Below are 24,558 nucleotides of genomic sequence, written 5' to 3'. Positions count from 1 at the left end.
GCAGATTTTTCGGTCGACCAAATGAAGTTGATGATAACCAAATCAAAGCATTAATCGAATTGGATCGTCATGTAACTGAGCATGAGATAGGAGAGAAGTTAAATATACCAAAATCAACCGTTCATTATCACAAAAAAGTCTTGGACTGGTGAAAAAGCTTGATATTTGGGTGCCACATGTATTGAACGAAATTCATTTAACAACCGAATCAATGCTTGTGATATGCACCTTAAACGCAATGAATTCGATCCGAAAAATGGATTGTTTACAACAACGTTAGTCGAAAACGATCATGGTCCAAGCATGGTGAACCAGCTCAAACCACTTCAAAGGCTGATATCCACCAAAATAAGGTTATGCTGTCTGTGGGGATTGGAAGGGTGTGGTATATTTTGAGCTGCTTCCAAGGCCAAACGACTAATTCGGATGTTTACTGTCAACAATTGGACAAATTGAATACAGCCATCAAGGAGAAGCGACCAAAATTGGTCAATCGTAAAGGTTTCATATTCCACCAGGACAACGCTAGACCGCACACATATTTGGTCACTCGCCAAAAACTGAGTGAGCTTGCCTGGGAACTTTTGATGCATCCACCATAAAGTCCTGACCTTGCACCATCAGACTACCATTTATTTCGATCTTTGCAGAACTCCTTAAATAGTAAAACTTTCGGCAATGATGAGGCTACAAAATCGCACTTGGTTCAGTTTTTTGCAGATAAAGGCCAGAAGTTCTATGAGCGTAGAATACTAAACTTCCCAGGAAGATGGCAAAAGGTTATCGAACAAAATGGCAATTACATATTTGATTAAAGTTCATTCTAAGTTTTATTAAAAATGTATTTACTTTCTTTTAAAAAAATCAGCATTTCCTTTTGGGTAACCCAATACATATTTAAAACGAAATTTCAATATTTCCCATTGAAAAGTTTAGCAATAGAATAATTTTGCGAATAAAGAGTTCCTTTAGCGTTATGTAAGAAAAATTGTGTCAAATTCCCAAAATATTGACAAAAATCCAAAACCGCCTAAAAAGGGAAATTCATTCAAATGGGCGAGATTTTCATTAACCCAATTAGTAAAAATGCAAATTAGCCCAATAACATTCCATTAAGGAACAGCAGGAATACCTCTCTCATATCAACGAATGCTACCTAATACAAGGTTAAGGTCAATGATAAGGGACCTCTTTTTATTTTTGAGTCGGAACAGCTTGTAGAAGAGCGACACCACTTAGAGAAGTTTACTCGGAAGATTGCCTAGTAACCGTTGAGTGGAGTGGAAGAGTTTTCATTTCGTTCCTCGAAGAAAGAAATTCGTGTCTGGGAATAGGTACCTATTACGAAAAATGTAAAAGCCTTTCATGAGTAGGATCAAAATGGACTCCAAACACCCAACAGCTGCTGTGGTGGCATCAGACCGTAGCATGTTGTCCACCCCTCCTATAAATGTGGGTGCCTTGGAACCTGTAGTCGACGGTAATGCTTCAAGCGCAAAACCAGTCGTCAGACTAACAAATGAGGAAGAATTTAATAAACCAGAGGAATGCACAGTTCGTCTTCAGCCTTTTAGTAAACGTGGTGTTTCCGATTCAGATAGTGACAGTGTCAACGAATCAGATATCGCAGCGGAATCGGGAGATGAGAGTAGCGGGATGACGGAGTTGAGCTTTGCTAAACTCATAAGCAGACCAAGAAAGCGATCCGGGCAGCTCAATCGGCCGAAAGCGCAGGATGCAGGAAGCGACATTCCAGGTACTTCTACTGGAAAGCTGGAAAGAGAATCAGATCTCCCGAAGAGCATAACACTGCCAAGACGCTGAAGAAGAGAAGGAGCTCCACGGTTTCAAGTTCTCTGGAGCTCCTCGGGTTCAAGCCAGCTCGCGCAATGGAGACTCCAGACAATGTGCTGCGGAGGGAGACAAAGTCGGAACGGCAATGAAGGAAGCGCACGGCCCCTGAGTATTCATGGGGAAGGAGGCCACAGCCATCACGGAAGGGGAGGAAGGGGAGGAAGGGGAGGAAGGGAAGGTAAGGAGCAGCCCCCTTATGCCGGAGTGGCACAACAGAGATGAGTAAACTTATGCAGTCATCGGTTTCGGCTGTGCATCCGGCAGGATTCTACCAAATCGTCCGTCCCAGGTGAGGCATTAAGCAAACGAATGGGTTATCGAACATGTGTTGAACTCTGAAGAGGGTCCACCCTACGAATTATGAGCTGCGAGTATAGAGGGGACATCTTAACGCAGCGCTTTACGTCAGCGGAGTATCCACACTTCCTGTTGCGCAAAGCTCGACCTTGTGATAAAGATGGACATCCGCCAGCTCACATAGGCGACGGTCTTCATCAAGGATGTGGGCGGCGATATCACAACGGAACACATGATAGAAGTCTTAACAAGCAAAACCAAGAAGCCCATCTCATCCAGATAAACCTCCACCGGAGCGAGACAGCTACTCACGCTCTGATGGAGAAAATCAGCAGGGGCAAGATTCCTATTGTCTTAATTCAGCAGCAATGGACGACCCGAAATAAGGTTTTTGGACTGAACCATATCAATTACCTATTATTATTATACCCTCCACCATAAGATGGGGGGTATACTAATTTCGTCATTCTGATTGTAACTACTCGAAATATTCGTCTGAGACCCCATAAAGTATATATATTCTTGATCGTCGCGACATTTTATGTCGATCTAGCCATGTCCGTCCGTCTGTCCGTCGAAAGCACGCTAACTTCCGAAGGAGTAAAGCTAGCCGCTTGAAATTTTGCACAAATACTTCTTATTAGTGTAGGTCGGTTGGTATTGTAAATGGGCCATATCGGTCAATGTTTTGATATAGCTGCCATATAAACCGATCTTGGGTCTTGACTTCTTGAGCCTCTAGAGTGCGCAATTCTTATCCAACAACTGTGCCAAGTATGGTTCAAATCGGTCCATAACCTGATATAGCTGCCATATAAACAGATCTTGGGTCTTGACTTCTAGAGCCTCTAGAGTGTGCAATTCTTATCCGATTAGAATGAAATTTTGCACGACGGATTCTCTCATGACCATTAACATACGTGTTTATTATGGTCTGAATCTGTCTATAGCCCGATACAGCACCCATATAAATCGATCTCTCTATTTTACTTCTTGAGCCCCCAAAGGGTGCAATTCTTATTCGAATTGACTGACATTTTATACAGGTCTCCAACATATAATTTAATTGTGATCCAGACCGGACCATATCCTGATATCGCTCTAATAGTAGAGCAAATCTTTTCTTATATCCCGTTTTGCCTAAGAAGAGATGCCGGGAAAAAAAACTCGACAAATGCGATCCATGGTGGAGGGTATATAAGATTCGGCCCGGCCGAACTTAGCACGCTTTTACTTGTTTTATGCTAACACTGGTACTCGTTTGAGGAGCTGTGTTAGTTGTCAAAAAATTTTAAATTATGTATTTTCCCCAGAGTTGTCAACGTTGGATGCAACAGTGATGAGACGGGGAGACGGTGGAGCATAGCTGGCATCATTATATCTGACTTTCGACTCCGACACCGCCACCTACGTCGGAGCTGCAAAACCCTGGCAGAATTCTTGAATATTAACGACCTAATAACACTTAATATTGGTAACACTGCTACCATTGTTAGTAGAATAAGGGAGGAGGTTAAAGATATGACAATATATGCGGAAAGTCTAATCGATGAGGTTCAGGATAAGAGGGTCTCCATGGAGCATTCCTTCTTAGACCATCGTTCCACTAGGGTTACAATAGCATGGTCGAATCCCATAAGCTTCCATTATAAGTTGAAAACCAACTGGAAAAAATTCGGAAGATTGTCCAAGCAAAGAAGACATAGACGAGAATGTCTACATTTACGACAGCACTAGTGGCATGGGGCGGATTAATATGCGCACCCTCTTTTCAGACTAACGTATCCTATGGTAATAACCTCAAAAGGGTCACCAGCACTGGAAGGGGATAAATGCAAGTTTTTTGTTCTGAAATTTTGTAAGTTGCAAGTCTGATTTGCAATTTTACTAATTGTGTTAATAAAATCCTCGCCCATTTTGATAAATTCTTTTTTAGGGAATTTTGAAATTTGTTTTGTCAATATTTTGGGAATTTGACACAATTTTTTCTACAAGGAATTCATTATTTCAAAATTGTTCTATTGCCTAACTTTTATATTAGAAATTTTGATTTGTATTCATTGTAAGTATAGTTACTGTAATTTTTTAACATTGATTGATTTTAACTCATAGATTTCGATTTCATGTGCACAGTGTAAATTACCTTAAATATTACTTTACTTACTTTAATTGGCCATAAATCATTTGTTCCACTAGCCGAACGTGGAATAGTATTCCAAGCGCCTCGATCTTCTGCGCTCATTCTTAAATCTCTGATACCAAGTTTCGATGTGTCTCCCACCACCTAATCATCCAATCGGGCTCGTGGTCTTCCCGGTTTACGTGTACCACCGTGTTTGCCTTCGAAAGACTTCTTTTCTGGAGCTTCTTTATTCATTTTAACAACATGGCCTAGCCAACGCAGCCGTTGTCTTTTGATACGTGTAACTATACCATTGTTATCATACAGCTCATAATATTCTGGTTCATACTATGCCTTTATTCTCCACTAATGAAAACTGGTCCCTATATGTTACGAAGAATCTTTCTCTCAAACACTCCAAACACTGCCTCGACTGCTTTCTCAAGTACCCACGCCCCAGAACCATATAACAACAAGGGTAGTATCAGTGTCTTGTATAGTGTAATCTTCGTCTGTCGATAGGTGTCCTTGTTTCCAAATTGCTTACTTAATCTAAAGTACACCCAGAGAAAAGTTGATACCAAACGTGCTCATTGCAGTACCATAGGGTATTGATAGTGAAGCAACACCATATAGTACCAAAACAATACCGGATGGTATGGATGAAATATAAAATGATTAGTACAGTTTGGTTCTAACCTTGTTACCGAACTGGTATTGGTTTTAATTCCAACCTGTTAATGGTTTTAGCTCCAGACCGTCATTGGTTTTAGCGCCAACCCGTTATTGTTTGTTAATAAATACAAAAATGTTAATGTTACACTGTGAGCAACCTCAATTCATATCATTCAGCAAGTGATTAAATATCCATTGACTCCTAGATGTGTAAAATGTCCTTAGAATTTGTACTTTTTCCATTTTCACCGCTTTCGAGTATTTTAAAAGCCTTTAACGCGCTAAAACTCTATTAAAACATTTTAATTATAGGTTTAACAAACATTTTATAATGGCGTCAATATTTTAAGTACAAAGCTCAGCAACACTTCTGGCGCGATGACAGGAACAGTTATAAGATGGCCTTCTTGGTCTGGTATTGAATTGATACCAAATGGTATTAAACATCTTCGCAAATTTCGCGAACAAAATAATACCAGGCGGTATTGGCAAAGCAGCGTCATGTTTCTATCAGTATAGCATCTGTTTGCCAGTATTATTCTTCGCTTTATTTCAGAAATAGTTTTATTCGTTTCGTATATGGCGGTGCTGAGTTGCTGAGTTGTGGTTCCCAAATTCTTCCATTTTCTTTATCTGATCGGTTGTGATCGGACGTTTTGGAAGTTGAAACCATTCATTTCGTCTTATCTCTATTTACCGCCAGACCCATTTTCACTGACTCTCCTTCGATTCTTTCAAAGTCTGCAGTTACTACTTCCGGTGACCGAACTATGATATGGATGTCGTCATCATAGGCGAGTAGCTTATCTTGTCTTATGATTAGTGTGTAATATCTATTCACATCTGCATCTCGTATAATCTTCTCCAGCAGGATATTAAAGAGATCACACGTGTTAAACCTCGTTTGGTCCGCGTTGAATGGTCCGCAGACGTTCTTTCCTATTCTTACTGAGGAACGTGTATCAGCAAGTGTCATCCTGCAGAGTCTTTTTAATTTTGCAGGGATACTAAACTCAGACATGGCTTGAAATACCTTTGAACATAAAGGGCTATCAAAAGCAGTTTTGTAGTCATGATTTGTCCTTCTCGGGTCTTTTCCAGGATTTGGCGCAGTGTGACTATCTGGTCTATAGTGGATTTACCAGGTCTAAAGCTGCATTGAAAGGACCCAATTATCTCATTGACTTGAGGTAAAAATCTTTCACCAGTACGCTCAAGAGTGTCTTGTATGCGATGGGGAGGAGATTTATTGCTCTGTAAATGGCACATTCCTTTTTGTAGTATTCTGGGGCTCCAATCATAGGGTATGCGTTCTTCTAGCCAGACCGCGAAGACAAGCTGATGCATACGCCTTATCAGCGTGTCTCCTTCGGTCTCAAATAGTTCGGCGGATAACCCGCCGGCTCCTGGTGCCTTTTTGTTCTTCAGACGGGTCACAGCTACATGAACCTCATTTTGAATAGGAGGTAAACATTTCATACCATCATCAGGGATTAGTTCTGCCGTCAACGTCGGACACTAGTAGTTGGGTAAAATGTTTTTCACATATACTCAGCATGTTATCTGTGGCAGTTCCTTCTTTGTCACTGCAGGAGGATGTGTCAGTACCAAAGCCATCGGTTTGATGATTAATTCTTTGGTAGAAGATCCGGATTTCATTCTGACTCCTGTACATCTCAATTCGCTCACACTCACATCTTTCCGTTTCCTTTTTCTTTCTGCGGAATAGACATTTCTCCTCTCTCCTTTTCTCCCGATACCTCTCCTTCATCTAACGTGTTGCTACTGTAGGGTTGCTCTGTATGCCGCATTCTTGGCTTCAGTAGTATCTCGACACTCGTACCATGGATTTATTGGGTAAGGCTTCCGGTACTCATGTACGGATTTCGCTGGATTTTCCATAGAATTGGCAATGGTTTGCCACTGCTCCATTATTTCTTCGGGACAAGGAGTGCTTTTGTCAAGCAGTTGACTCAGTCGAGTGCCCGAGTTTCGAGCCCCACTTATCGATCGTACATCTTACTAGCTGGTTGAATGCCTGGTGGAATTGATCACAACGTGATCAATCCGTTTCCTCGTTTGTTTTGATCGGCCAGCCATGTGGCTTTGTGAATATTTTTATGTTGAAATCTGTTGTTGCTAACTACCATATTTTTGCCGCGCGAAATCTATTAGCTATCTCGATAAAACCTCCCAGAACGATTTTACTATCATGGGCGGTGCAGCGGTCATATTCTCTCTCTAGGCACTAGTAGAAAATATCCCTGGTCTGCTCATCCTCGTCTTCCGTGGGGCATGGGCACAAATAAGTCTGATGTTGATGATTTTGGATTTTATTCGGATGGTGACTAGCCTCTCATCCACCGGAGTAAAGCTTGAGACAAGGTATTTCGGTCTCCTACTAACCAAAAATCCACAGCCAAATTCATGCCTCGTGTTATGGCAGCAATAGTATAGTTCGTCACCGTTTGGTGTTGTTGTGACGCCATTCGTGGTTCATCGCACTTCCTGTAAGGTGGTAATATCTGCCTTGTTCCTCTCCAATACATCCGCCAGCGCGTATCCTGCACCTTCCCTATAGAGAGTGAGGACATTCCAGGTGCAGATCCGCAAATCATGGTTCTTGTTTCGTTTGCGTGGGGGGTCCGTTTTTGTATACCTTTGTTTCTTAGAGTGCTTTTTGTAGTTTTTCCGGGGGCGGGTTACTGGCCCAGCGCCCAAACCGCATAGGTTTTGTGGGATCGCACAGTTTTCCTTCGTTGTCGTGATCAGCTTGCTCCAAGATCTGATGCTCGCCTCCAGCCGCCCCTAACCTGAGAACAGATGCTGATGTTGGCCATTGTGATTTGAAGGAGTCAATAACTCGCCTTGTCATCTCGAGTATCATTGGCACTCAGTATTTAATGAAGAGCCAGTGCCACATGACTCCTCACTGAGACTCTCCCCTCGAAATCGCTGACAGTTCGCGGGCGCATTTGCAGCTACTCTGCATAAAAACGAAGCTTTCCCCCCATCCGCAACCTGTGGACGCTTTCAGCTAAGATTCCCTTGATAACGATGGACACCACACAAGTCGGAGCTCAAAGTGTGTTGCTCATAGTTAAACCGGTTTTGTTAATTATAGAATTCCAAGAAAAAAGAAAATTGTAAAATGGGAAAATGAAAAACATTTTAAGTTTGAAATGATATAGTTATTTCAAAATTAAAATTGTTTATGGCCATCATTTCGGGATAGTAAAATTGGGGTTTTCTGGTTCCTTAAAATCTATAATTTTACGCATTGTCAATAATTTGTTATTGCTCTATTCTTTATAATTTTTTACCAACCACATTTATCAATAACTAAAAATTTTCTGACATATCATTTTCTTTAAAGAAATTTTTAAATACGATTGCTTAGAGATCAAGTTTCATAAATAGTTAAAAAAGAAATTCCATTGCGCTTTGAACTTTTGAGAAATTTCACTTAATTTTGCTTAAGAAAATATTTTATGGATATTTAGTCTCAAAAAAATGTCGATGACACTTTGCCTTTACAAAATTGTTTTCTTAAAATATTTTGAAATTGATATGTACTTTCTACGGATGTATTGGGTTGCCCAAAAAGTAATTGTCGGTAATATAGTAGTAATATAGTCGGCGTTGACAAACTTTTTCAACGGCTTGTGACTCTGTAATTGCATTCTTTTTTCTCTCAGTTATCAGCTGTTACTTTAACGTAACGTTAGTCGAAAACGATCATGGTCCAAGCATGGTGAACCAGCTCAAACCACTTCAAAGGCTGATATCCACCAAAATAAGGTTATGCTGTCTGTTTGGTGGGATTGGAAGGGTGTGGTATATTTTGAGCTGCTTCCAAGGAACCAAACAATTAATTCGGATGTTTACTGTCAACAATTGGACAAATTGAATACAGCCATCAAGGAGAAGCGACCAGAATTGGTCAATCGTAAATGTGTCATATTCCACCAGGACAACGCTAGACCGCACACATCTTTGGTCACTCGCCAAAAACTGAGTGAGCTTGCGTTGGAACTTTTGATGCATCCACCATATAGCCCTGATCTTGAACCATCAGACTACCATTTATTTCGATCTTTGCAGAACTCCTTAAATGGTAAAACTTTCGGCAATGATGAGGCTATAAAATCGCACTTGGTTCAGTTTTTTGCAGATAAAGGCCAGAAGTTCTATGAGCGTAGAATACTAAACTTCCCAGGAAGATGGCAAAAGGTTATCGAACAAAATGGCAATTATATATTTGATTAAAGTTCATTCTAAGTTTTATTAAAAATGCATTTACTTTCTTTTAAAAAATCCGCAATTACTTTTTAGGCAACCAGTAATAGTAAACCATGTATACATTTATATGGATTTTCTTTCAAAACCACTGACTGTACCCTCTACTTCTACTGTGATTGTAATAAAATGTGTAGTTGCACTCAGAAATTCCTGCTGATTCGGCTTAGCCATGTCCGTCTTGTTACTAAGGTGAAAACAGCATTTGTTATGCAATCATCAATTTTTCCTCATCATCAATTTTTCCTCATCATCAATTTTTCCTCATCATCAATTTTTCCTCATCATCAATTTTTCCTAAAGAGAAAATTTCAATAAATTTTTTTTTAAAGACATCTCTTTTTTTCTGTAGACAAAACTTCAATGACATTTTTTATATCTCCCTGTCGATGGCCTTATCCTAATCTGAACCGATTTTAGTAAAAATTGATAGAGTTTGTTTTTGGGGAAAAAAATGATATATGCAAATTTTCGTCATGATTCGATATCCAATGCGGTATCCACCTTAGGTTAGGTTGAAAAGAGGGTGCAGATATTAATCCGCCCCATGCCACTATGGACATATATCTAAGCCAGTAATCGGCTTGTTGTGCGCTCTAAAAACTATGAAGTAACCTCCAAAAAGAAAATTTTAAGTTACAATAGAAATTCCGTCTTATGTGTCCCGTTATAATACCAATAGCTACACTGACCTTCTTCTTGCTTCCTTTCAGTAATAGCCTCGTCTTCTCACGATCTGGATTCCCCCATAGGATTTTCGCCGACCTACCGACCGTTTCACTGTTCCATAATGTTGCATGCGCATTCGTCGCCCACTCCCTTAAATCCGACTGCGTCGACCCAAAAGGATTCGGGATAACCAAGTTTATTGACAGCAGTCCTCTGGCCTTCACCGTCAAATCGTCTGTCCTTTCATTTCCCCCTACTCCGTTATGGCCCGGCGCCCAAACGATGCCGATTTTGCCATCCTCAGAGAAGACGTTAATCTCCTTCTTACACTGCAAAACTGTTCGTGACCTTACCGTCCTGGTTGTTATTGCCCTTATGGCAATTTTACAGTCGGTAAAGATGTTCACACTCGACGTCCTCGCGTTAGCATCACACCACTTCACGCATTCCGTGATCGCCCGGATCTCCGCCTGCAGATCCGTATTATGGTCAGGCAGTCTAAAACAGATCTCAGACCCTGGGTTTTCAATGTAAACCCTCAGGCCCACTATGTCCTCTAGCTGTGATCCATCCGTGTAACATGATCTTCCAGATGGCAATACTAGGGTTCCGTCAATCCAAGATTGTACCGATGGCAGCAGTGCGTCGCACTCGACTTCAAGGTTCATCTCAGGTATCCGATCGGAAACTTCTTCCTTTTCTTTCCAGGTTTCCTGTTCCCATGTTCTCTGAACCTGTTGTATGGTCCTTATGTTGCACTTTTTCTCCATCGTAGTTCACCAAACTAACTAACAAACTTCCAATTCAGTTTCCTGTTCACGATCACATCTAAGTATTTGACCTTGTCAGATATCGAAATCGTCTTATTGAGGAAACGTGGTGCGTTAAATTGGCCCACCTTCGTCTTCCTTGTGAACAGGCACATTTGAGCCTTCTCTGGGTTGAGACCTCTGGGTCTAGCCTTGTCATATGCCATATGCAAAAGCCCTTCTGCATAGCTCGTTCGGATCCTTATCCCTTAGAAGTATTATAACATCGTCTGCGTAGCAGATGGGTTGAAATCCCTCCTCACTCAGCATCCATAATAGGTCATTTATTGTGGTCACCCATAGGAATGGCGATAAAATGACCCCCTGTGGCGTGCCCTGTGCGAATTTCTCCCTTATATTTATGACATGGGACCCACAATTTATCCACCTGTTCTTTAGCATATGGTTTATCCAGTCTCTAAAGACCGGGTCCACCCGGTACTGGTCTAAGGATTGGATCAGTGTGTCGGTCCGCACATTGTTAAAAGTGCCCTCGATTTCAATGCATACCACCAGTGTGCACGTTTTGGCTTCGAAGGATTCTTCTATTTTATGCACAACCTCGTGCAGGGCAGTCACCACCGGCCTTCTCATGACATAGGCATGCTGTTTGTATTTGAGCAGTTCGCTGAATGTCCTACTTTTTGTCATGGTGTCCACATTACGTTTCATGGCTTATTGGTCTGTAGGCCTTTGGTGTCGCATAACTTTCCTTGCCAGGCTTTCGGAGTATATGCAAGTCCTAGGCACGCTGTGAAAATTTTGACCATCAGGTCTAGGTGACTTAAATGGTTTGAAGCTCCTCAAGGATTCCTTCACCATAAATTCCGTAATTATAAACCTTTTATCAACCTCATTATTCCAAGATTCCGGTGTCTCCGTGAGTCCCTTCGTATCCAGTGGAAAATGGGTTTTTATCAAAAGTCTCAACATGTCCTCCGTTGTCTCTCTATATCTATATAGTCTGATATGACTCATATGTGAGTCGGATGTCGGAAGGCTTAAACCAACTCACTATTTCAAATTGCGACGAAATCGTGTAATAAATAAATTAAACGTTTATGAGCATTAGACCTTTAATCGGCACATCGGTCTATATGACAGCTATTTCTAAATACATGCTGATATTTACTATATTTGGGTCAGATAGCGGGAGTCTTAAGATAATAATAATAATAAATAAAGCTTTTATCGGATAAAAAATTAAGCTTTTATGGGGTTCAGACCCTCTATCGGCAGATAGGTCTATATGGCAGCTATATCTAAATATAGTCCGATCTGAACCATATTTGGGACAGATATCGGGAGGCTAAAAACAACTTACTGTTTCAAATTTCTGAAATCGGATAAAAAAAAGCTTTTATGAGCTTCAGACCCTTTATCGGCAGATCAGTCTATATGACAGCTATATCTAAATATAGTCCGATCTGAACCATATTTAGCTAGGATAACGAATAAAACTACTCACTGTTTCAAATTTTAGCGAAATCGGTTAAAAACTAAAGCTTTTATGAGCTTCAGACCCTTTATCGGGAGATCGGTATATATGGCAGCTATATCTAAATATTTGTATTTGTATTGTGATAACACCCATACAAAAGACTAGGTCTTATATAAAGTATGGGTCAGGTAATCGTACAGTTTTGATTTGTAACTTAGTTATAAAGAAAAAATTAAGTAATATATTTTAATTTTATCAAATTGAAGGCAGCAATGAAAATTCTTCGTCACTTAAAATTTGGATATTATTGGAAAGAGTATTCCAGAGGCGTATTGCACTGATAAAAAACTGTTGCTCCGATATGCGATATTGGTGTCGTATTTGAATCACTTGTTTGCCTCTACTAGAATTAGCATAACGAAGTACAGCAGACAAATAAGAGGGTTAATTGTGTATATTATTTTGCGAACGTATTTTAAGGTATGAATCGAAAGTGACACCATATAACTGTTTGGCAAAGACCGATATCCGATCTCTCCTACGCAAACCAAAAACATATCTAGAAACATCATTAAAGGCAACATGTTATTTATTTTTAAGAACTGCATCACAATTTGAAAAAATTTCACAAGAATATAAAAGTTTTGGCAGGATATATGTTTTTGCCAAGAGCATTCTGATTTCTATGGGAGTATACGAGCGACTCATATATAAGGTCCTTAATACACTATACGTCTTGCCAACTGCCGAGTTAATATGATTCGCCCATGATAATTTATCATCCAAAACTACGCCACGATTACTCGCTGAGGTCACCATTTCGATTGCAGAACCATTAATTACAATATTAATATTTAGCGTCAATATTGTGCGATTTCTGGAAATGGCTATGCATTTTGACTTCGAGGGATTCAATTGAAGGCCATTCACATTCGCCGACGCATTAATATTGTTAAGGTCAGACGATCTATGGTATCATTTATTTTCTCAGCTGACGTGCTTATATACAATTGAACATCATCAGCATACATATGTATACTACAACTCTGCATCTCTTTAGGAAGGTCATTGCTGTATAAAGAAAAAAGGAGAGGGCCTAATATCGAGTGGGACACCTCGTGAAACTGGAAGGCATCTAGAATAACGATTTCCAACTGATACAGATTGGCGACGATTGGAAAGATAGGAATGAATCAGATTTATTGAAGATTCGGAAAATTTAGAAAAATGTTTAAGTTTAAGACAGAGAATTTTGGGGTTAACAGAGTCAAACGCCTTGGAATGATCTAAAAGAACCAGAGAAGCAATTTTGTTGCGACCAATATTACTTCTTATATCTTCAACAACTTTCAAAAGTGCGGTAGTGCAACTGTGCTTCGGCCGGAATCCTGATTGGAGGTTGGTTAAAAGTGAGTTATCCGCAATATGTTGAGAAATTTGTTTGTTCAAAAGGTGTTCAAATATCTTCGAAATATATGGAAGTATGGTTATAGGTCTAAATTCTTGATTATTTATCGGTACCGGGACTACTCTTGCCTGTTTCCAGGATTGTGGATAGCAGCTCCTTAATATAATATTGTTAAAGAAATAAAAAATGAAAGGCAGAATATGGGGAAATGTTATTTTTAAAAATTTAGGAACAATTAGATCAGATCCTACAGCATTAGATTTAATTGATTTAACGGCATCGATGATGTCATATGGTTCAAAGTGTACGAAATCAAAAAGCTGATTCGGAGTAATATCATTGTCAATATTACTTAATACATTCCCATAAAAGTTAATATTGGGCCTTGGTAGAGATATATTTAAAAAACTTTCATTAATTACATCCAAATCCACATTATCATCAACTGCTATATTATCTAACCCTATTCCAATTGACTTAATATGCCTCCAGGTATCTTTTGTATTTAATACCTCCTGAAATTTCCTGCTAAAATAAGGATTTTTTTTTTGGCTTTAATGGTGGAAGTTACTATATTCCTTGTGCATTTGTAAGCATTATGAAATTCAAGTATCCTAAAACGTTTCCAATGGGAGTATATATAATTTCTTCTTTCAATTAGTGCTTTAACTTCGTTATCGAACCATGGGCTTCCACGACTCTGAATAGTTTTTGTCCTTATTGGGACACATTTGTCAAATAAATTATTGTATTTATATTTTGCTGAAAAGAGCAAAGCTGATGCCACCCAACAGATCCAAATCTAGTCAGATCTGAACCATATTTGGGTCAGATATCGGGAAGCCTTAAATACTAATTTTTTTCAAATTTCAGCGAAATCGAAAAAAAACAAAGCATTTATGGACATGAGACCCTTTATCCGCAGATCGGTCTATATAGCAACTATATCCAAATATGGTCCGATTTTGCCCGTTCAAAAACTTAACCAGCGTGCGTCAAAAAGACGTATCTGTGCCAAATTTCAGTTCAATTTTTGAAGGCTGTAGAGTGATTGCAATAGACGGACAGACACACGGACCTCGTTAAATCGTCTTTGATTTCTACGACGATCCGAAATATATATACTTTGTAGGGTCGAAAATTGATATTTCGATATGTTGCAAACGGAATAACTAAATGAATAAACCACCTCTCCTACGTTGGTGGGTATAAAATCATATACATGACCGGCCTTAAACAGGCTAAAATAAATAATAATAACAATATGTAGTTTATATATCTTTGGCTGCTTTTAAAGCTAATAAATTTATATTTATATTTGCAGGTGCACGGATATTGGCAAATTTGAACTAATTGGAAGTATCGAAAGAACTTGCATTCATTCGGAGTGGACGGGAACAAAACCGCAATGCTTCGGTCTAAATCAAGAAAACGATTATGCCAGTAAGTATGTTAAATAACAAAAATAAAAAGATTGATAGCTTAAGGAAGGACAAAATATGTTTGTAAAAAATCAAGTAAAAGTGTGTTAAGTTCGGTATTTGGTATATAAGATCTTATATACCATCCACCATGGATCATATTGGTCAAGTTCTTTGAATGACTTTTTCAACATATATGATGACTTTTTCAACGTACTTGTCATGGCTATTAAAAGTCATAGAAAAATTCCACCACCACAATTTCAGACAAATTCAGGCTATAGCAGGTTATCAACCGATTTAGACCATACTTGTTGGAAGCCATACCAAATACGTTCAAAATTTCAGCTTTGCGCCCTCTATTGGATAAGATTTGTGCCCTCTACAAGTTCAAGAAGTATAATCGGGAGATCGGTTTATATGGCAGCTGTATCTGTTTATGGGCTCATTTAGACCATACTTCGCACAGTTGCTTTTTTTTTTTTTTAATTTGTAAATAATTTTTATTTAGATGAGAATTCATTACAATTTGTGCCTTGCGAAGCCTAAGGCTTGTTAGCAAGGATATACAATGTAAAAGTGCAAAATTCGTAGTACTAAATTAAATACATAATTAAACATTACAGATTAGATAACAATGGATAACAAAGTATTATAAGGTAATCTTTTACAAAGGAATTTAAACAATTTAGTTTATTCGCTTCATTGCGAGTTAATAAAGAATTTCTTAATTTCATTTTTCCTTTTAAATCTATTTTGTAAACAGAGGACATTACGCTGTATCGCATTTAATACAGAAGGCAATTGTATGTCTATTGTATTTTTCCCATATTTTTGTTGAATCTGGGTATATTGTATCTTCCTTCTGCGCGTCTTCTTGTGTTGTATTGATGATTTATTGGCAATAGGGATGAGTCGTCGTAGAATTCATTTATTATGGTGGTTTTGTATATATTTTTTACAGTCAAGATGTTATGTGTTTTTGCGAATTCTTCGAATATCGTGGTTTTCGACATTGTGTGTGTATATTTGATTGATGGAGTTATGAGGGTTGGCGTTTCGCAAGTTAATCTGCGGTTGTGAGTGTACCGGTTTACTTTTTATTAATATTTTAAGTAGCCTGTTTTGTGTTTTCTGTATTATTTTGAAGTGCGATGTATTTCCAAACGCAGTGATTCCATGACGGATGTATGATTCAGCAAGTGAAAAATAGGCTTGTTTTGTCACATCTAGGGGAGCATAGTTGCCAAGATGGAAAATGGCATATCCAGCACTGCGTAACTTCTTGTTTAAATTTTGAATGTGTATTTTCCAGCTGAAATTACTGTCTACCATGACTCCCAGGTACTTGTACGTGTTAACAGATTCTATGAGAGTATCGCATTTGCCGTCGAGGAGTGCTGAAGTTGACTTGTTTTTGTGCAGGCAATCATAGTTATGAAATTTTATATTTATCTTGGCACACTGGTTAATTTAATGTGCATCAGTTTTGTTTTCGCTGCATTAATAACCAGTCCATTGTCATGGCACCATCTAGATATGATATTTAACTCCGATTGAATTATATTAATTGCTGATTCAAGCTTCTCATGAGCCACTACAATGGCAGTGTCATCGGCATAGGCGAAAGTCTTGCTGGAATTCAGTTGCTTCAGCATTTCATTAGCGTATATCAGGAACAATATAGGTCCCAGTTTTGATCCCTGGGGAAGCCCATACGTTTAGCATACCTCTTGGCTTAAGCTATTTTCAACTTTTACTTTGTAGGTTCTGCGATCCAGGTAATCTTTTATCCATTCCAGACACTGTGCTCGAATTCCATTTCTCTAAAGAATTCGTATGATATTTTTATAGCATAGTGTGTCAAACGCTTTGCTGAAGTCAATAAAAACAACTAAACAATGCATTCTTTTATCTAGACATTTGTTTATGTGCGTTGAGAAATGACCAAGTAATAGGTTTATGTTTTTACCTTTCTGGAATCCATATTGACGTTTATTTATAATTTTTTATTTAGTAAGAAATCCTCTTATCCTTCTTACTATAATTTCTTCCAATATTTTTTCTATTGCGGGTAAAATAGAAATTGGTCGATAATTATTATAATCGTTTTTAATTCCATTTTTGTATATTGGTCTAATAAGTGCAGTTTTTAACATTTTTGGCACTGAACACTCTGCTATGCTTGCATTTACGATGTTGGTTATTGCAGGAGCTAAAAGTTTGGAGTTTACTTTTAAGTCTTTTGGTCTGATTCCATCGGCTCCTGCACCTTTTTTTATGTTTAGTTTGCTAAGTATTTTCAATATTTCCAATTCCGTTGTTGGTTCAATATAAATTGAGTTTGGTATCCTAGTTTCTTTGCTAGACCAGGTTTTGATGTCACAGTCATGTAAAATATTCACAACGTTTTCTTTGAACTTGATAGCAAAATTTTCAGTTACTTGTTTAAGATTTTCATTCTTAAAGTTTTTTTTTTTATTATTTCATCCACATTTTCATTTTCTTGCCAGTAATTTCATTGATTAATGACCAAGTTCCGCGGATGTTATGTCGGTTTTTTATGAATTCTTTTCTCCTATATTCGTTTCTAGCATTATTTATTATTTGATTTAGTTTGTTATTATAGGTTTTATAATCTCGTTCAATGTCTCTATTATTTTTATTTTTTTTGTATCTTTTATACAGCCGACTCCTCATATCACAGTCCTTTAGTAATTGCTCATTAAGCCAAGGAAAATCATTTCTTTTTTTCACATTTCGGTTTTGGATTGACTTTCTGTATATTTCTGTAAATTTCTTGTACAAATTTTCAAAATTGTCCATACAATTTTTGTTTTGATTAACAACTTTATTCCACCTGATTTTTCTTATCATTTCATTTACGTTTTTATACCCTCCACCATAAGATGGGGGGTATACTAATTTCGTCATTCTGATTGTAACTACTCGAAATATTCGTCTGAGACCCCATAAAGTATATATATTCTTAATCGTCGTGAAATTTTACGTCGATCTAGCCATGTCCGTCCGTCTGTCTGTCGAAAGCACGCTAACTTCCGAAGGAGTAAAGCTAGCCGATTGAAATTTTGCACAAATACTTCTTATTAGTGTAGGTCGGTTGGTATTGTAAATGGGCCATATCGGTCCATGTTTTGATATAGCTGCCATATAAACCGATCTTGGGTCTTGACTTCTTGAGCCTCTAGAGTGCGCAATTCTTTTCCAATTGGAATGAAATTTTGCACGACGTATTTTGTTACGACATCCAACAACTGTGCCAAGTATGGTTCAAATCGGTTCATAACCTGATATAGCTGCCATATAAACCGATCTGGGATCTTGACTTCTTGAGCCTCTAGAGGTCGCAATTATTATCCGATTTGCCTGAAATTTTGTACGACGGATTCTCTCATGACCATTAACATACGTGTTTATTATGGTCTGAATCGGTATATAACCCGATACAGCTCCCATATAGATCGATCTCTCTATTTTACTTCTTGAGCCCACAAAGGGCGCAATTCTTATTCGAATTGGCTGACATTTTACACAGGTCTCCAACATATATTGGGTTGCCCAAAAAGTAATTGCGGATTTTTTAAAAGAAGTAAATGCAATTTTAATAAAATTTAGAATGAACTTTAATCAAATATACTTTTTTTAAACTTTTTTTCTAAAGCATGCTAAAAGTAACAGATGATAACTGACAGAAGAAAAAATGCAATTACGGAGTCACAAGCTGTGAAAAAATTTGTCAACGTCGACTATGTGAAAAATCCGCAATTACTTTTGGGCAACCCAATAATTTAATTGTGGTCCAAACCGGACCATATCTTGATATCGCTCTAATAGCAGAGCAAATCTTTTCTTATATCCTTTTTTTGCCTAAGAAGAGATGCCGGGAAAAGAACTCGACAAATGCGATCCATGGTGGAGGGTATATAAGATTTGGCCCGTCCGAACTTAGCACGTTTTTACTTGTTAGAACTAATTTTGGCACATGGTGATTGTTTTAGTTCCGTACCCTGGATAGCAAAGCAGTCATTATTTTTTGTTTTGTTTTGATTGTTTGCATCTCCTACACAGCCAAACAAAGAGTAGTGGTCAGAAATGGTAGTTTGAATTACAATAGCGTGAGCGGTTGTTATTGTTTTGTTTTTGCGTACAAAAATATGATCAATGCAGGTGCCTTTATTTTTTTGCACTTCTTCTCTCGTAATCTCATTCACCATACATTCTAGCCCGTTAGCAGACATCATATCTACATATGTAGTTTCTTGTTGATCTTTCTTTTTCTGTTGATATGTTTACATTCATATCGCCTACTACTATTATTGCTTTGTTTTTATGTATTGTTTTTATGGTTTGTTCCAGTTCTTCAATGAATAGATTGATATTAGTTCGTGGTGGTCTGTATACAGGTAACAATATAAGGTTATTTTTGCCAACAGACAAGTTAATTTGAATTGATTCACAGTTTGTAGTATTTAAGTCTTTTATTGTGTAATAAATGTGCTCCTTTATAAAAATCGCAATACCGCCACCGTTTCCTTTCCTATTAAGAAAAATACTATTGAAATTGGGTATAGTGTAGAATCCATTTTCTTCATTAGTTATATTCGATTCCACGAATATTATAGCATCGATTGACTTCAAAATATCTAATGCATTTCCCAGAAATACTGCGAAATTTTTTCTTAGAGAACGAATGTTCATGTATATATATGTAAAAGGATAGTTTAAAAAACTTTTATTTAATTCATTATAGTTGTATAGTTCATGATTAATTATTTCGCTCATTTTGTAAAATTTTTTTATAGCAATGGCTATTTACAGTTAATTAAAGTTTTCATATAATTTTAACACCTTTTTGAATTTATTTTCTTTTTGAATATTAGCTTTCTCTGTTTATACGCTTTAAATTTATATTTATATTCTACTCTGTATTCATTTAACAGATTAGGTCTATATTACTTTCGGTATTTATATAGATGATAGGAGATTTTTCAATTTTCCGCACGCATATTTCCCCATTTCGCACCCATACAAATTTCCAATTGGCATCTTTTGCTCTTGTTTTGGTCAGCCACAGCAGATGACGTTCATGTGCTGTCAGCTGGTCGTTAATATACACATACTTATGCTTCTCCATTCCATCATATCTGTTTATGCCTGTAGCTTCTATTCTGTGTCTCTCTATTCTGCCCATTATTTCTCTCTTCTTTCGGAAAGATGTTAGTTCTACGACCACTTTGTATTTGGTTTTAATGTGATATGCATTATCAACGTCAGCTTCTGAGAGTTGCACATTAAGGTTTGTTGCTACTTTTTCTAACACATCGGCTGCACTCATATTGGGATCATTTATATTGTTTATTTCTATATTTCTTTCTATAATTTTTTGCTCTTGCCGGTTTATTTTATGCTCCACTTCATTTATTTTTATCTCTTTTTTTCTTGATTTTGTTTTTGTAACTCACTCACTTGGTTAGTAAGATTTGAGACATTATCATTTATTTGTGTTAAGGTGGATTGTTGGTTTTGCAATTGGGAGTTTATTGACATTAGTTGTGTAGACATTTGGGACATGTTTTGCATTATTACTTGTATGGCGTTATTTATTTGTGATATTTCTGATTTTGTGTATTATTGGACTGTTGTTAAACATCGATTTTCGATACTTGATCTTTGAACCTTCTGTTGTTGTCTTCAAAAACGTCATCATCTTCGTCTACATTTCGTTTTTGCTTTTGGTTGGGAGAATCAGAGACAGTAATATGATACGAAGAGTTTCTTCGGTCTCTGCATTTGTGGCATTTCCAAACAGCTTTTTTTTCAGCACTCATACCGTTGTAACTTGATTGTTGGATTGAGCAACATGGTGAGAAGTGAAAAGATGAAGTACACACACAGCATTTCATGAATTTACTTTTAATTGCCACATCACATTGACCACAGATTATTTCTTGCATTGTACCCATTCTCACACTCCTCTAATTTACCACAACTTGACATTATAATTGAATTGATAATTTTATATTTAATTCGTAAATATTTAAATGTTTTGTTCTAATGAATCTTTACACACGACCGTTCGCAATGAAGGCAGAAACTGAACTAGAAATCATCCTTCAACTATATACATATGTGAAATTTCAGCCAAATCGGATAAGAATTGAGCCCTCTAGAAGCTCAAGAAATCTAATGGCAAAATCGGTTTATATTTCAGCTATATCAGGTTGTTAAACCATATTAGCTACTTGTTAGAAGTCATACCAAAACGACATGTGCAAAGTTTTAACCAAATTGGCACATTTTTGGAAATGATAGCAAAATATTGACATTCTTGTATGAACCGTTGAGTGGAGCGGACGTATTGTTATTTCACTCCGCAAGAATTTTCCTGTAACTCGTAATAGGTCATTATTTTTGGAAGAAAAATTTAAGTCACTCAAGGATAGCTGCGATAGAGGCATTCATTAGGCGGTTGATGATCTGCGTCTGTTTTCAGTGATGCGGCGGATCTAAAGCCCGGGGGTAAGCTTAGAATGGACTCTTTAGACCCAATAGCTGCGCTGGTGGTCTCAGGACGTAGCATGTTGTCTGCTACTGAAACCTCGACTAGTGGGGCGGCTGCTCCAGACTCCACTAGCCGACAGACGACTAGTCAGCAAGGGCTTTCGACGAAGACACCTGGTTCGAGTCTAAAGGACAAGGTCGAACCTATTCCTTCTTCGCATGCCTACAATTTGCCTAGGCCACCGGCCTTCCCCGGCAAACCAACACGCTCTTTAAGAGGCTGGAATAATAGAAAACGCATGGCTTTCAGGTTTATTAAGAGGCTTGGTGCCAATGATCCTAAGGCTCTCACTGATAGGAAGAGAGAATCCCTAAATTGGGCTCGGGAATTCGCTGCGCAAGCTGCGCCAAAGACTGCACGTCTAGATTCGGAAACTGCACCGCAGTCAGCCAAAAGACTGCGGTCACTTCCAGGGCATCCTATGCCTAAAAGAACTAGGACGAACAACAGTAAGATGGGTCCAAGAACCTTTGCTAATGTCGCTAGGGACAGTTTGGCGATGGCAGTTGTCGACAAAGGAGAAGAACATGGCTGCATACCTAGGAATAATTGGAGTGGGATAATCAATGGACTGTCATCAGTATACTCCGATGACCTTGCGGAATTTCCGGGTCTCCTCCAGTTTGTGACGATGCAGGCTGTTATCGAGGCCGATACGGACTAATTGGCTTCGGCGATCAACGCTCGTTTGAAATATATCGTTGTGCGTTGTGAGATCTGGCCAGGTACAGCACTAGATTTAGTCAAGAAAGAAGATATTCTTTCTCGACCAATGGCTTGGATACCAAGGATTTCTTCAGATCCTGAATCGATACTTGGAAGATTAAGGGAATGTAATCCCAATCTTTCAACCACCGACTGGAAGATTGGTAGATTGAATGAGGCTGATGGTGACCGGAGACATGCAGTATTCGTTCTAAACTCCGGCTGTCTCACAGACCTCAACAAGTCTGAAGTGGTTCTATTCTACGGATTCAACAAGTTGAAACTGAATGTCTATTGAAGCGGTGGGGTTGGGGAATCAGGAGATAACTCAGCAGTTATTGCTGAACACGTGCCTGAGGAATTATTGACCACATCACTAAAGTCTGGCGGGTTGCAGGAGACTGAAAATCCCCCTGTCACAATCGAGACAGGAGGGGGTGGCATCGAAACGGGACCCACCAAGCCCTGTGTGAGTGGGCCACAAAGTAGTGCTGGGCTCAAAGTGACAGCGGGAAAGCACTGAACTCAGAAAGTACTTAGACATCAGCAGTTAGTGAAGCTTCTAAGGAGAAATCGTCCACACCGCAAGTGTCCAGTGTCCTGAGGAAGAGTGGTTCCACAGCTTTCTCGCCTGCCCCTGGATGCGTACGGAATCCCATCATGACAAGTTCTAACGAATCTTGTGAGGATGAATGCTGGGTGGAGCCAGAAGACGAGACAAACACAACAGTAGTGGAAGTTCTGAGTCCTGACTATGGTCCGGTTTCTACACATAAATCTCTAGCATTGTAAGGCCGCTTCGGCGGCACTAAAGGTCCTCCTGATGGCAGGGGGAATTGGCGTGGTGCTTATCCAGGAACCATGGGTGTGTGGAGGAATATTTCGTGGACTAATAATTCCGGGATTTGAACTTCTCACGGGTACGGGAAATGGGAGACACAGAGTCTGTATTCTTCCAAAGAGTAGTCTAAATGTTTTTCTCCTTCCGTCGCTAAGCTCTAAAGATTTAGTAGTAGCCAGCTTTGAAATAAACAAGTCGCATTACTGGCTGGCTTCCCTATATATGGCACACGATTCAGATGCCACCTCCTTAAGTCGCTGGCTGAAGCCGCTTCTGTAGGGAAGAAAAGGAAGTGATGCTAATGCAAATTACCAGATATGGGGAAGTTCGGATGTCAACGAAGGTGGTGAGCTGCTTATTGAATATATTGGGTTGCCCAAAAAGTAATTGCGGATTTTTTAAAAGAGAGTAAATGCATTTTTAATAAAACTTAGGATCAACTTTAATCAAATATACTTTTTTACACTTTTTCTAAAGCAAGCTAAAGGTAACAGCTGATAACTGTTAGAAGAAAGAATGCAATTACAGAGTCACAAGCTGTGAAAAAATTTTGTCAACGCCGACCATATGAAAAATCCGCAATTACTTTTTGGGCAACCCAATATTTTATATGTTGCAATCTGGTGAATTGTAATAAAGGGGATAAACCGACCTTTATTACCAGGAACATGCAGGAGGTACTAGATATTACCTTTTTATCAGAAAATATAAGTGGAAGAATATGCGACTGGGAAGTGTTGGATGACCACATTTTCTCTAATCATCGTTATATATTAGTTTTAGCCTCGGAGAAAATACCACTACTTCAGTATTTTCTTCAAAGCTAAAAGAAAAAAGGCGGATTTGGATACATTTCGGCACAAATTCTGCATCACTATCCCTTCTTGAAGGAAGTGGAAACTATTTCGGTTGGGTATATTCAGAAGTCAAATAATGTATTTACAACGTCTAGTGAAGAAACACTAGAATTACTCGTTGATACACATTTCCCGAGAAATTCTCCAACGAACAACACGGCGCCAGAAGAGTGTGTCACTGATATGCATTCGTCGGAGACCTTTGGGGAAATTGAGTCTGAGCCGAAAAACCTTTGGGCGATAAGAAGTTTCAACTTCTTTAAGTCGCCAGGCTCTGACGATGTATCAACGGTTTAATTACAAGCTGTGTCTGATAGACTGGTTCCCCGGCTTAGGGAGATATACTCTGCTTGTATCAGAAAGTCATATATACCTGTACCTTCCGAAAGCAGGAAAACCCTACCACACGAAGGCAAAAGATATTCGTCCTATTTTTCTGTCATCGTATATGCTGAAGACTCTTGAGAGGTTGATAGAAACATATCCTAGGACAAAGATCCCTGGAGATCTCCTGTGGATCTAAAAAAATGGGTCAGCAGAGGAACTCCTCAAGGAGGTGTACTGTCTCCCTTACCTT

At 38.6% G+C, this 24,558-nt stretch overlaps 1 protein-coding gene across 1 annotated transcript in view; it reads left to right on the top strand.

The window, feature by feature from the left end:
• LOC106087128 (uncharacterized) overlaps positions 1-24,558 on the top strand; it is a 632,434-nt gene that overhangs the window by 554,158 nt on the left and 53,718 nt on the right. Inside the window, exon 15 of the mRNA XM_059365898.1 lies at positions 14,899-15,017. Within this exon, the coding sequence (XP_059221881.1) occupies positions 14,899-15,017 (119 nt within the window). The remainder of the gene's footprint in view (positions 1-14,898; positions 15,018-24,558) is intronic.

This window comes from Stomoxys calcitrans, chromosome 3 (genome assembly GCF_963082655.1).
Source record: "Stomoxys calcitrans chromosome 3, idStoCalc2.1, whole genome shotgun sequence".
Classification (NCBI taxonomy): Eukaryota; Metazoa; Arthropoda; class Insecta; order Diptera; family Muscidae; genus Stomoxys; species Stomoxys calcitrans.
This window is presented reverse-complemented; position numbering and strand designations above follow the sequence as displayed.